Source organism: Anguilla rostrata, chromosome 8 (assembly GCF_018555375.3).
Source record: "Anguilla rostrata isolate EN2019 chromosome 8, ASM1855537v3, whole genome shotgun sequence".
NCBI classification, from domain to species: domain Eukaryota; kingdom Metazoa; phylum Chordata; class Actinopteri; order Anguilliformes; family Anguillidae; genus Anguilla; species Anguilla rostrata.
The window spans coordinates 26,388,656-26,401,954 of record NC_057940.1 but is presented as its reverse complement, the minus strand read 5'-3'; the positions used below and the strand labels follow the sequence as shown (position 1 = coordinate 26,401,954).

The window sequence follows — 13,299 nt, the reverse complement described above, 5'->3', positions numbered from 1 at the left end:
TTTTTCTATATAAAATTATAATAATTATGAAATGAAAACACTTTTTGGCTTTTATAATTTTATTTCAAATTACTGATGTCCTTACCACTCGTGGCCAAGAAGATAACTATTTTAAATACATTTTCACATACGAAAATGGCTCAGAAAAAACAACGGAAGAAAAGGCACAGGTAAAAGTTTTAAGCGAACTAAACTACTTCAAGCATCGCATTTCCATAATTTCCGTCAGTAATGTATATTGTCAGTAATTTTTTTACATATTGTTATATGCTATATTTGTCAATTGTTTTTTAGATATTTATTAACAGAACAAAAAGGTCGCGAGATTGGCAATCTGAACTACTCTGGCCTCAATGAATGAAACAACCTCTTTCAAAGTTATGCATTAAAAAAGGCTTTGCTTTTTACTCATTTGCTAATTATAAATATTGAATCAGTCGTTCCAGTTGCATCAACCATTAGTCACAAATGTCTGTAAAATTCTACACCTGCGTGTTATGGTTTTTAATGTTCTACTGGAGCTGCACAGATACCTGTATGAACACTCATACAAAGTGTAAGTGTTCCTATGCGATTGGTGTGGGATTTAAAATGTATCTTCTCTGGAAAAGTAAACCCAAAATGTTTAATACTTGGTTCCCTTTGTCAGTCATGCAAAACATACACATTGTCTTATTTCAGTAGTCCCAAAGGGTGCAGTCTGGGATCTAAAGAATGTTTGGCAAGCTTCAACAGTTCATGTGTATGATCTTCAAAAAAAAATTTTTAGTACTCTCTTGTGCCAGATGATCCTTTAAAATGCCATCTTGAATTCACTCAATTCAATTGATAAGCTCACTCATGTTAATTGTTAATCAGTTTACCATGCAAGATTCTTCTACTTTTGTTTTACTATTTTTTCTTGTAAACAAAAGAAGTGTATTATGTTAGCGTTATCTCTGTGGCCAATCATGATAAATGCCAAATGATTTAAAAGCTATTCATCATAGAGATTCACCTAGCACATTATTAATTTGCAAAGGGCGTACTCCATCAAGAGTGACCATAGTTTAGTTAGTGGGATACTAGAATCAGTGGTAAGTACCAGAAGAAGGCCCACTGTATCTATATGCCTTCTGTGACCATTTGAGTTTCTCTTGTAATATATCACAAATGTAAGTGTATAATTTGAGCCGGGGTGAATCAATGTGGTGTGTGCTGCAATGATGCGCCCTCAAATTCCATCATGCAAAAAACAAAAAGAACCTTCCGCACTCATACAGCTTTGATTCACCAATACGAGTATCTTGCAGCCCAATGTTAGCAGACAAGCTTTGGGAACTAAGTACAAAATTTGAAGGTCAGATTACAGGTACCATTTTTGAGTGTTTGGTAAAACCCTGCTCAATGTTAGTTAGTGGAAGAATGGGAAACCTGATGGAGGTCCCAAGTTAGCATTTGTCACCAAAACAGAATGAGAAGTTGGCCCTCAGGTCTGTATCTACCAGTTTGCATTTCACCATTTTAAGTCATCAGTACACCTGGGTTTGCTCTTGCTACTCTTTAACAGCATTGAATCAATTCAAGGGATTTAACCTGGATCTGTGGGCAGAGCATCTACTTATTAAAAAGAAAACAGCCTGGCAGACAAAGTCAAAAAGACACTTCAAAAAGGAGTACCATACATTTTATTAAGAGGTTTGGCCCAAATTATAACAGTACAGATGAACAGAGAACTGGAATTTTTGAAGTCTTGTGTCCCGAACCACAAGGAGTGTAACGCTTGCATTTGACGTGCATGTAACAACAGACAGGAGGTTAAATGGTTTGAAATAAATAACTTTCTCTGTAAACAGCTCAGTGGGGCAGCTCGTGGGGGACCAGTTTGTAATGGGCCCCGCAGGAGGGGCATCTCTGGGGCTCCCCGGAATGCAGCCAGAACCACACCACCACGGTGTTGTCTTCCTCGCCTAGAGAGGCAGAGTGAGGTCAGACAGGCAGAACATCACCAACACCGTTAAGGTCAGTAAACGGTCAACAAGCATGCTTCCACAAATGGAGCTACTGACCATGCAGTTCTGAAGATCTGCGGTCAAGATGTGCTGAGCATCATGTAGACCGTTAAAAGTAATGAATGCTTTCACAATCTGTGCGACAACGCTGGCAAAATCAAAAAGGAGCCAAGAAACCCTTTTGCCGTCTTAACTTTTAAAGCAATTTAAAAAAATAAAATAAATAACTTACAGACACAACCCACAATCCTCTTGTTGGTGATGGAGGGTACAATGTGTGGATCTTCCTTGGACCCAGCGTAATCTTTGGGTTTGAGCATGCTATAAGGGTCCTGCGTGACAAAAATGCATTTTAGCACACTACAAAACAATCATCCCAACCAAGCAATTGTCGATCATAAATGGTCTTCATTTTCATTGATTAGTGTTTAGCACAAACTGCTACCTCTATATAGTAGGTGCATGTCAAAATCAGGTTGTCAGTTGATTCATGAAGTTAAATACCTAATTTGGTGGGCAGTTATAACTGCCCGAAAATATCAATATTACATTTGCCAATTCAAACTTGTCCAATGCTCCTAGCTAGACAGTTACAGCATTGCGCTACAGTTAACCAAAATATCAATGTCCAGACATAGGTAGCTAAATAGAGCTTGCCAAAAAAACAGCTCACACTGGAAATAAACAATAACAGTGTAATAATACAATATGCCATAAAAATACACACATCGCCCTTTCTCAACGCATGCATAACGGTCTTTTCCATCCCAGTGGCTTGTTCCTCATCAGTTGGAATGCCTGCAAAACAACAGCAAAAGTTACATTTGGTGAATAGGTTTTTACAACCCAAAATTCCAATTAAATAATTTAACAGTATAAAAGTAAATCAAAATATTAGCTACAGAATGTGAGCCCTTGGTCGATAGGCTCATAAATGGAGTATCAATACTTAAAAAAAAAAAAAAAACATTTTGCTATTCCAAAAACATTGTGCCATTATATTGCATACAACTGAATAAAGAGGTAACAGCATTATTTAGCCAATCGAATTAAAGACTGAGACTAATCAATCGGCTCCTAATTGGTTAAGCGTGGACACATGGCCACTAAAACTAACCATGTGGTAGATAATGAATAATTCAAGACAAAGCACATAACGAGCCAAACCTGCAATGTGTTGAAGAAAAATGGGGAAAAAACACCTGTGCACCAACTAGTTCTTCAACAATTAGGTAAGGATCCTTAAACTTATTAATATGATGCATGTTTGGCTTGCTATCATTTGCTTTGCTTTCTTCATCATTAACCAAATGGTTAGTTTAAGTGGCCCACACTTAACCAATTTGATTCACCTCAGTCTTTAATTGAATCAGTTAAATAACCTCGTTACCTCTTATACAACTGTTTTCAATATAGCACAACAAGCAGTGTAAACGTTTTTCTTCATGACATGTATAGCCACTTTGGACAATGTCGTTTAAGAGGGTAAATAATCACTCTAAACATGAAGAGCACATAATTAAGACACTGACCACCTTGAAATAATTCTGGGATTTCAACTGTGCTTAGAACGAAAACCAGCATACACAGAGGAGCCCCAGCGTGCGAGGATAAGAACCACTTGGTGTAATCATTCGAGAAGATGAAGAAAAAGAACAAAGTTGAAGTTGGGGCACTTGACAATAACTACGTATTGGTAAGACGTTCTACCAAAATAAGTAAACGTAGCTACACCTTATAATATAAGTTATAGGCTATGTAAGGGTGCTGAAATTGACTTGTTTTTCATAATACTATGTAACCGACCGTTTACGAATCCAAACAAAACCGAAAGCAAATTACAATTTGTATGCAAAATATCGGCAATTGCCCACAACCACATCCTAATTTCTTCTGTCCGGAAGGAACACCCGACTGGTTTGCTAGCCTGTCCTGGGTACAGTTAGCAATAAGCAAGCCACGTATTTGATGTCGAACGTACATACATTCACTCGAAGTTGTGAAAACAAGCGTCCGCTAATAGCTAACAGTAATCTGCCCAGTGTAGTTAATTACCAGGCTCATGTAAATTTAAATCCGAATGTGCGTAGCTCGCCCGTTTAATACGCTAAGTAACAAGCTGAAGGCGATACCGGAAACGTTAGCTATATGCTGTGATACAAAATACTGAGACTACAAGCTAGCTAGCCATGCGTTTGCATCCTGTCCTTGACAAGGAAACAAATGTAGATTTACTGAGACGCCGCTATCCATATTACAGAAAATTAGCTAACATTGAAACTAACTGACCTCCAGCCGCCATTCCGCGAGACATAGCTGCCACCGGCGCTGCCCGGCGAGTCAGAACAGCACGAATGGACGATCTGATGAGTAACCTTGCGGCCATTCTTCTTAATTTCGATCACAAAATGGGAAACCGGTGAGCAGAGTTCAGTGGAGTCGACTGAGGTTGTTCGACGGAGTCGCACGTATGTGACGTAACGACTATCATTCACGTGATCATAGAGCTCGTCTACGGCTGCAACCAACACGGGTTTTTAAATTATTAAAATGAGTATAAACCTTTTTATACAGTCTCTGGTATAAACCATATTTTTTAACGCAATCTGATTACTTGGATGTGTAGGACAGAACGATCAGTGTGAAAGATGTTCTCAGTTTATTTAATTTCTTGCCGTATATTATGAGAACGGTGGGTCATACGAAGGCATTGAAAAGTGATAAAATGTTTAACATAGAAATGGATAAAGCACCAAACTAAAACATTGCATTGGGAATCAAACGTTTATGCCCACAAGTATAGCAATGCCAAACGCTTTTACCATGTGCATTGAACATACACCTGATTCATTATGCTACTTGACAATCCGGGTGCTGACGTACGTATTGCTGAGTTGAGTCAGTGCTGGAAGATGGTGTTCGTTCCTGCAGCTCTAATTACATTACATTACATTACAGGCATTTAGCAGACGCTCTTATCCAGAGCGACTTACACAACTTTTTTACATAGCATTTTACATTGTATCCATTTATACAGCTGGATATATACTGAAGCAATTTCGGTTAAGTACCTTGCTCAAGGTACAACGGCGTGTCCTTACCTGAATCAAACCTGCTGACCTTTCTGTTAAAGTCATTTCCCTTACCACTGTGCTACACTCCGTCCTCTAATGAAGCTGTCTGGTTCCACCCCGGGGACATTCAAGAAAAGAAGCAAGTTTGCGAATGTGTGGACTTACTGGGAAGACGTTTGAGACGCGTGTCATAGAGATTAAGTGCATTTTCTGTTTCAGTTTTATGTTCTGGCCAGCTGCATTCAAGTGTAATTTGCCTGTAAGAGATCTTCTAGCATTTATTGCGTTGTCCCTCAGCTTGAATTCCTTCCAGTTAAATCAAAGGTCAGCTGCCACTCACTTCGCATCTACATGTCCTAAGTTAATACAGGGTGAAAGAAAGTCTTTGTAACAGGTGTCTGCATATAGGATCTTGAAGACAGTTTTAAAAATTAAGAAAAAAATGACAATCGGTAGTAATGGTGCTAGGTTTGCCATACAAAATGCATAATTTAGTTAGTATTTGCCTACTTCTAAAATAAGTTGTCTGCAATGTTATACATGTGTCAACGTTGTGAAAAGTCGTCCAATAGAGGTTTAAACCTACTTTGTGAAAAAGCTTGATGACAATTCACTGAGTTAGGTATTGATAGACACTGTCCTGCTCAGAATGAATTGGCACTTTGATGTACACTTCCCTGTTGAAGCCACCTCGTGTGAAAATGACATTACAGGAGATAGCCTGAAAGTTTTGGCTATATTTATACTACCCCCACAATTCATACCACAATTTTGTCAAATTAGGCCATAGCAGGCCCCTGCAGTTCATTTCTTGTGGAATGATTTCCAGAAAGTGGCTATATTCATTATTACCAAAAGAGGGCACTGTTACAGTGTGTGACTGACTTGGAAACGAATTCGGTCTAGGAGGGGAGCTTTAGAATTTCAAAAGTTTTGTACTTTAATGGCAATAGACATTCAAATTTCTAGCCTCAACTTTGCTCTGCTAGACACTTACAAATGTGTGCCCTTTTATCTCGGAATATGAATAGTAAAAACTTATTCGTACCAGTCTCGTCTTTGTATCAGTCTAGGACATACTGACATGTAAATTTACACCGACCGATGTACATTAAAATGGGCTATATATGGTTTTATTTTGGCAGTTATATGGCAGCTTTGGAAACTTCTGAGACATTGAAAATATGTTGTGAAATCTGTTCAAAGAACCTGGGGAAAGTTATACTAGCTGTGATCGCAAATGCGAAGAGCAAATCGGATGCCTCAAGCACATTATAGGAAAGGCAATGTAGAATATTTGTCACATTATAAATTATTTTTTTACCTGACAATCTGATTCCATCATCTTTCGGAAGGGTCACTTGTTTTCATTTTCCTTAACTGTTTTGTTATCATTCCACGCAGAGCCAGTGAGAGGAGTAGACAAAGGATCTTTAGGTGTCCTTTGGCTGCCCTTGGTCCCGTCCTTGGCTCCATTACAGCCCAGTGTACATCTTCGATAAGCGATTATCCGGTTTTATCTCCTTTTTCTCCCTCTCTGTAATTTATGCACCCCATATTTATCAGGACGCCGTGTCCTTAATCGCTTCTTTAGACCCATGGCATTGATTTTTACCAGACATGTGTTGCGTCCTGAGAACAGGCCCTAAATAAACAGATTGATGTGAGCCATTGCAAATAGGAGAGGAACACAGATACGCAAGATCAGATAAATCCATCAAAAGCACACTAACCTTGTCACAATTTGGACCGCAGCTGCAGCTGCAGCGCTTTTATATTTTAATTTGCACATTATCTCCATTTCGGTGTCCTGCCACCTGTGTAGTGATATGGGTCAGTGATGCCGCAGACAAGGAGGTTTTGTCAGGAAGGGAACATTGGTGGTATCTGCTGGTGCTGAGCTGCTTTTATGGTTGGTTGATAACCCCATAACACCCCCACCCCCAAGTCCTCAGCTGCCAGGTGCACTCATCAAAATGGCTAATCAAAACCTTTCTAATAAGCCATCTGGGGCCCTAAAAGCCTGAAAATAGCTAAAGTTGTGACGATCAGAAATTATACCTGTTTTCCCAATGGTTTCTTGTGTCTCTCCTTAAAGGGGGGGGGGGGGGGGGGGGCGGTGCTTCCTTATTTGGCATAAGAAAAACCTTGCACACTGAACCATCACCAAGGGGAGAACTTAACTGCAGAACAGAAATGATAGAGAAACACGCAGTTGGTCCACAGTGCTGTATCTGTAGAATAGTAATGCATTTTTCAGATCTGTTGATTAAAATTAGGGGAAAAAGTGTATGCTTGCTTGTACATATATCAAAATATGCCTCTAATGTGTATGAAATACAAGTCCTCTGGTTAATGTTGGGAACAATTAAAGTACAGACATTTGCATTAGTTAATGAACAGTGAGAACTCATAGCCCTATGATGGAAATTTTTGTTTTTCATTTAGGTTTTCGGTGTCTTTAATCAGCACCGTCATCTCTTAATGGGTAATTCTACAGCTGGGAATGATCGTAAGCTGAACGTAGGAGCTCCAATTAAGTGCACCATGGGAAAATGATTATTGCAATCTTATACAGTCCCAGTGAGAACATTATGATTATGGACCAAATTCATTTGTGTACTGCACACAATGAAGCTTAATGTCAATGAGTGTACTTCAGGGGAATATATGCACAGGCTCTCAGATGTTTCAGAACCAGGCTGAAAATAATCATCACCAGCTCTGTTCTTCTTACTACTTCTGTTCTTTCTTTGATTTGCTAGTGTGATGGCCTTGCTACAACGTAGTGTGATATACATTCATGCTATGTTCATAGGGCACTTTTCCATGGAGGTTGACCATATTTGCACGCATTCATGATAGCTTCATGGGGAACCATGCCTTAAACGTATTGTGGTGAGCAGGAATTTTCCATTCAGTTTATCTACCAAGAATGCTTCCCACAAATATTCATTCCTGTGAGACTGGGGGGGAAAAAAACTATTTTTATATCGCCTGATTTGAGCAGAATTGTATTAAATTTTAACATCCAAATGCTTTGTTTTTGCCATCTGAGATGTAGTTTTCCATTGCCCATATTAGCATACTGTACCCACATCAAAATCTCATACTACAACATGCCAAGGATATAATTTCAGACGAGACCACCATTTATGGTCACTGGCCATTTCCCCAAATGATGCTTTTATCGCACACATTTTTAAAGCTGCATTAGCTTTCATGTTCATAAACCGCACGAGACTGCTCCGTCTCATTTGCATCAGTTAAGATCAGCGAGGAGCGCCGTCTGTCTCCCCCTTCCCCTCTCCCTGCCTCCTCCAGTCTTCTGTCGTCTCCTGGCGTTCAGCAAGGGACTGTGCGTCACTCTCTGTCTGGTGTTGCAGGACGAGGAGTCAGAGGTGACGAAAAAGCTCAGCCTCTCCCATCAGTCCAGATCGCATCCAAAAGGCCCCGTGGCATGGTCACAGGGGTCATTCTCGTTTGCCAAGCTGAGGTCAGTGCGCCTGGTCTAGCGGCATGGCCAAACACGGCTACACGACTTATGAGGGGCGCTATACGTGTTCCAATGAAATTGGCCTCATTGGTGTTCATCTTTCTCATTTTGGCTGCCAGACCGGAACCGTCTGGAGAATTGCTGAACAGTGGATTTGTCAGAAAGCTCCTCAACCATTAATGCCTCGGTGAGCAAGTCTTTCTGTTAGGCTGTTTCCTTTTTGTGCTTGATTCCTTATTGGAGGTAGATCAGAGGTACGTAGTCTGTGATAACAGAACATCAAATGGCTCACATGTTACATAATGGCACTTTGCGAAGGTTTTTGGGGGTACTGCAGGGATTGTAGTCTACAAAATGCAATATAGTTGTGCTCTAGTGGCAAAGGGCTAAAATGGCAACGTGACAGAAATAGTGTGTACTTTCTTTGTTTTGTACGATTTATGCGTTATGTTGACTGAAATCTTTCTGGGGTTCCATCTGGAGTTCCACTGGAATTAAATTATTCTTTGGAAACTAATTACAAATACCATTTTCAAAATATTTAACAGTCTTGTTAGGGTTTTTGAAGTGTTTTCTGAAGTTATGAAAATCTCCATGTATTAGGAGATGGGAGAATATTCATTCATCTTTCCCTCAGAGTAATCATTCACAAGCATGATATCCAAGCTTTTGATTTTTTAAAAAAAAATCAGTTTCAGTTCAGTTTTATCTGAATTCATGAGTTGCAGGCTCGGCTATGTATTGAACTGAAGATGCAAAAAAAAAAAAAGAATTTAAATAGCCGATACACGGACAGTTGGTCACCCATATTGTTCTTAATGCGTTTCTTACCATGACTCACCAGATACTTGTAGACTATTGCCCACTACTGCCCACAATGCCTGAATGGAATTAAATTGTATTGGAAGTATGTATTCCCAGCTGTGGTTGCAGTAATAGTCAAAATGTGCCTCTTCAATACAAAAGGTGAGATGTTCAGAAGTCCAAATGAATTCTCCTCTTTGGAATATAGTTTACATGTGTGACAATTCATAGCTTAGAATATACTGTAACACGGTCAGCTGTCCTAGCTAACTTCAGCTTTGTAGCTGCTGCTTTTGATAAACAAATTTGCTTTTGGAAGTAAATAAAGTTGAAATAAAAAAAAAAAATTAAAGTGCAGTTCATGCATCAGTTATTTCGGTCTTTGTATTATAAATTAAGCAACAGCAACAATAAAACAAAAAAACAGGCCATATAGCACCTTTGATACCGAATTGTTTCTGCATGTGCCATTCAAAATGTCTAAAATATGCCCATACAGGAACACTTAAACAATATGTTTCATTTGGATATTGCTCCTTCTCCTCAGCTGGCATAACAATAGAAAATAGATAGTGAATGGAAATAGAGGGCTTTGGTGGAGAGCAGATTGATCCTAGCAGGTGAACTAACAGTCTTCCACAATATTAGGTGGAATATGCCACTGTAAATTTGTGGACAATACTGGGTAATTAAAACAGAGCAGGTGTGCTCCTGCCGCCAGGCTAATCACTGCCTGCTGGGGGAAGATGGTTTCCATGCCAACTAGTGTGCCTAGTGTGCTGTGCTAAAGCCATTTTTGGCCCCTCTGAAATACACCTACCTCTCAGTACAGTCAACTTTTTTTACAGATCTTACTCCACACGATCCCAATACCCTGTCTATTAAATACTAAAAAGCAACGCTTGCCCAGGATTGCTTTTGCTTGTCTGTGGTTTATTAAGTATTTCATTTGGATCTACAAATAAATTAGCTTATGTCAATGTGGTGTTTGTAGTTTTCATGGTCTTGCTTTCAAATCCTACCTGGTGAATGAAGAAAGTCCATGGTAAATCCAAAAAACATGATGTAAATCATTGCGTTTTAATGTAGCAATCACTTCTATGGCATATTTAGTAATTTCAGGTTACTTGGTTACTTCCTCTAAATATCATTTTTGATTCATAGGGGTTAATCTGTTCATTTCCATCTGCAAGCACAAGTCTGGCTAACATTGCACTGGAATCCAGATCTGCATAATTCAAATGCACTGTCACTGATGTCTCCTTGCATTGACAGCTGAGATGTAAGCATGAGTAACATACAGAAGGTAGCCTTTGCATTTGACTTGCTTGTTCATTTGAGAATTATTATGAGGCCATGAATGTCATTAATGCGCTCCCCGCTCTTCTCTGTGGGTATACCGCCTGCACCACAGTAAATAAATCATGGGTAATGTTTGGCTGTGATTGAAGTATGACCCTGGCAAGCACAATTTGTGCCTGGCCGGCTAGCTGATTGCAATGGCACGATCAATTCTACTCTAGACCAAAAAGTCTCCAAAGTAACGACTTGGAGGGTTGCGGTTTGATAAAGCCCAGCCTTCAGTCTTGTACGGCATTTTCATAGCACTTCATAACTCTCTCCCACACTGTGACAAATGGAAGCTTCCAGATTTTATATTTTTTGCGGTGCTGCATGAGTCATGTTCTGGACAGATGCTGGTGCACCTGCATCATAATCATCAATCATTTAAAAATCACCAGTTGCGCTCGTTCAAGTATCCACCATAATCAATTTCTGCAGCTGAGCATGCCGGTGCTCTTTGCTAAATGAAGTACAGTGGCATGTGATTCACACAAAATAATTACAGTTTTCAATCGTGGGTTTTAATCAAAAAACAAATGAACACCTTTATGGTAAAAACCACACATTTGACATTTAACGACTTCAAGCACATGTTTCATTTTTTAGTGAGTTTAAAGTTTGTGGAAAGAGCAATGAGGCTGTGTCTGCCTCAGGAAAAGCAGAAGGGAAGGGGGCCCCAGGATTGGTCAGATTCTGTATTAGAAATAAAATGCACAGCGGGTTCTTTGAGATGAAGCATTTGAAGTGTATAAGTTACTGCCTTCCAGCAAGCATAAACATACCGCTTGCATACCAAGCAAGCAATGCTGGTTAACAATTCATTATATTATTCTTTATATCATTCATTACATTCCAATGGTGGAAAATCCAGGTTCCAGGAAAATAAAATTCCTCCCCAGTATTTTGTTACACTGATCTGGATTTGCTAATTGGTATAATTCTTCAGCCAGGAGCTGAATAATTTTTTTTTTTTTACCACCACTCTCTCACTGACACACCGGTTAAGTATTATATTTTCCGGACTATGTTTGAGGTGCTTTCATTGTTAGCTTGTTTTTAAGTGTGGTTTTTTTTTTTTTTTTTTTTTTTTAATAACGAAAGAAACACTCATTTTTTTGCCCAACTCTGAGTTGTGGGAAGCTGACACTGTGGTCTGCATATTGAAACCCACTGACATCAGAACAATGTTCTGAAACACCCTTATGAAGGAATAGGCATGGCACAGTTCATAATTTTATTTCAGCAGTGGACTGAATGTGTGTCTTAATTACTCCTCAACCCCCAAAGTTTTCATCAGACCTGCCCAGGTTCGGTTCTATGCTGTACTGGTGGAATATGGCGGTGCAGCACAGAGCTGGTCCAGAGATGTTGAGTCATCCACAGGGAGCAGAAGGTTCCCTGCGGAGGCTGGAGTTGTGAATTACAAGGCGGCTGCGTCACTGCGGATACGCAGCAGGCACAGGGGGCGGATGGTGGAGAAAGGGGTGCATCTCGCTCCAGGAGGAGGCACAAATGGAAATGAGCCATATTTAAAAGAGAAACGGATGGGCCTGTGGTTGGACCTCGGCTTGTGTTTGGGCTAATAATTCCACAAAGACGGTTCTGGAGATAGACATTACATTGTCTGATATGATGGGCATCTAGTTTTGAATTAATGAGGCAAGAAAATGGGCATAACGAATTGTGAAAGACTAATTGACACCAGCAATTTATTTAAATGTTTCTGGCATTAAGGCATAATTATAATGATTGCTCAGTTACAATCAAGTTCTTTCAATTGTGTAATTCATGCTGGCACCTGTTGTAGAAAGGGAAATTGGGAGACTATTTTGATGAGTTGCATTGTAGGGCTGTGACTGTGAAAATTCAATAAGCATTCAATTTAGCCTTTACAACACAGTTACAGAGAGGGGCATCGCATCCCAACACAGCTGCTGAGACGTGCTAAGTCTCAGTGAGACTGCGCTCTAATTGGTCCGGGGCGGCAGGAGACCCATGTTAACTCCCTCTCCTCACCCCGTCTATAATCGACTGCCATCTGGCCCACAGATTCGATCACTTCAGTAACTGCTCCTAATGTTACTTTTGCTTTAGCTGTGAAAGACTCCTTTAACTTTTGCCGAATGTGTGATCACATATAATCCTGTAGATGTATAGTTAAAGGTCTATGACTATTAATATCAACAAAATCCTCAAAGAAGTGGCTCACATAATTTCACTAGTCAAATTAATATTATTTTGATGTAGAACTTAGAAATGGGCAGTGTAAATACAATGCCTACATTAATATGGGCACTGAGAGAGTGCATAGCATAATATGGTTACCTGTTGCAAATGAACTTCATGATTTTTTTATTGACTGGCATGGGCGTGTACCCTTGTCCTTTGATCTCATGACCTGATAAATATTTATTTGTCTCTGACGAATGTGACTTTTGTGATCCTTGATCTTTGACTTTGCAACCTGAAGAAAGGAAAGCAGAAAAACCCGAGCCTCCTGACACTGGCCAGAGAAACACCTATGATGGAAGGACAGAAAAATGTTTTTAAAACACAATGACCCTTGCGGTGGTTGAGATTACAAATATCT

General features: G+C 39.6%; 2 protein-coding genes across 3 annotated transcripts in view; one reads left to right on the top strand and one right to left on the bottom strand.

Moving 5' to 3' along the window:
* Positions 1 to 1,650: 1,650 nt before the first annotated feature.
* LOC135261274 (cytochrome c oxidase subunit 5B, mitochondrial-like) lies at positions 1,651 to 4,468 on the bottom strand. Of its 2 annotated transcripts, XM_064347406.1 has the most exons (5): positions 4,047 to 4,070; positions 3,527 to 3,611; positions 2,719 to 2,789; positions 2,224 to 2,323; positions 1,651 to 1,949 (listed from the first exon to the last, which is right to left on the bottom strand). In XM_064347406.1, exons 1-5 carry the CDS (start codon positions 4,053 to 4,055, stop codon positions 1,837 to 1,839), a joined length of 378 nt encoding a protein of 125 aa, XP_064203476.1. In that variant the 5' UTR covers positions 4,056 to 4,070; the 3' UTR covers positions 1,651 to 1,836. The 2 variants fall into 2 exon arrangements, with proteins under 2 accessions (XP_064203476.1, XP_064203475.1); XM_064347405.1 differs by lacking the exons at positions 3,527 to 3,611; positions 4,047 to 4,070 and adding an exon at positions 4,281 to 4,468.
* The window catches only part of npy8br (neuropeptide Y receptor Y8b), a 34,352-nt gene continuing 24,601 nt past the window's right edge, over positions 3,549 to 13,299 (top strand). The window contains exon 1 of the mRNA XM_064347398.1: positions 3,549 to 3,687. The gene's annotated coding sequence lies outside the window, so the exon portion shown is untranslated. The remainder of the gene's footprint in view (positions 3,688 to 13,299) is intronic.

Coding starts and splice junctions, on each gene's coding strand:
- LOC135261274 (XM_064347405.1), bottom strand. CDS start 4,377: ATGGCCGCAAGGTTACTCATCAGATCGTCCATTCGTGCTGTTCTGACT. Junction 2,324..2,718: donor ATGCGTTGAGAAAGGGCGAT/GTGTGTATTTTT, acceptor TTTGTCACGCAG/GACCCTTATAGCATGCTCAA. Junction 1,950..2,223: donor GAGGATTGTGGGTTGTGTCT/GTAAGTTATTTA, acceptor CTGCCTCTCTAG/GCGAGGAAGACAACACCGTG.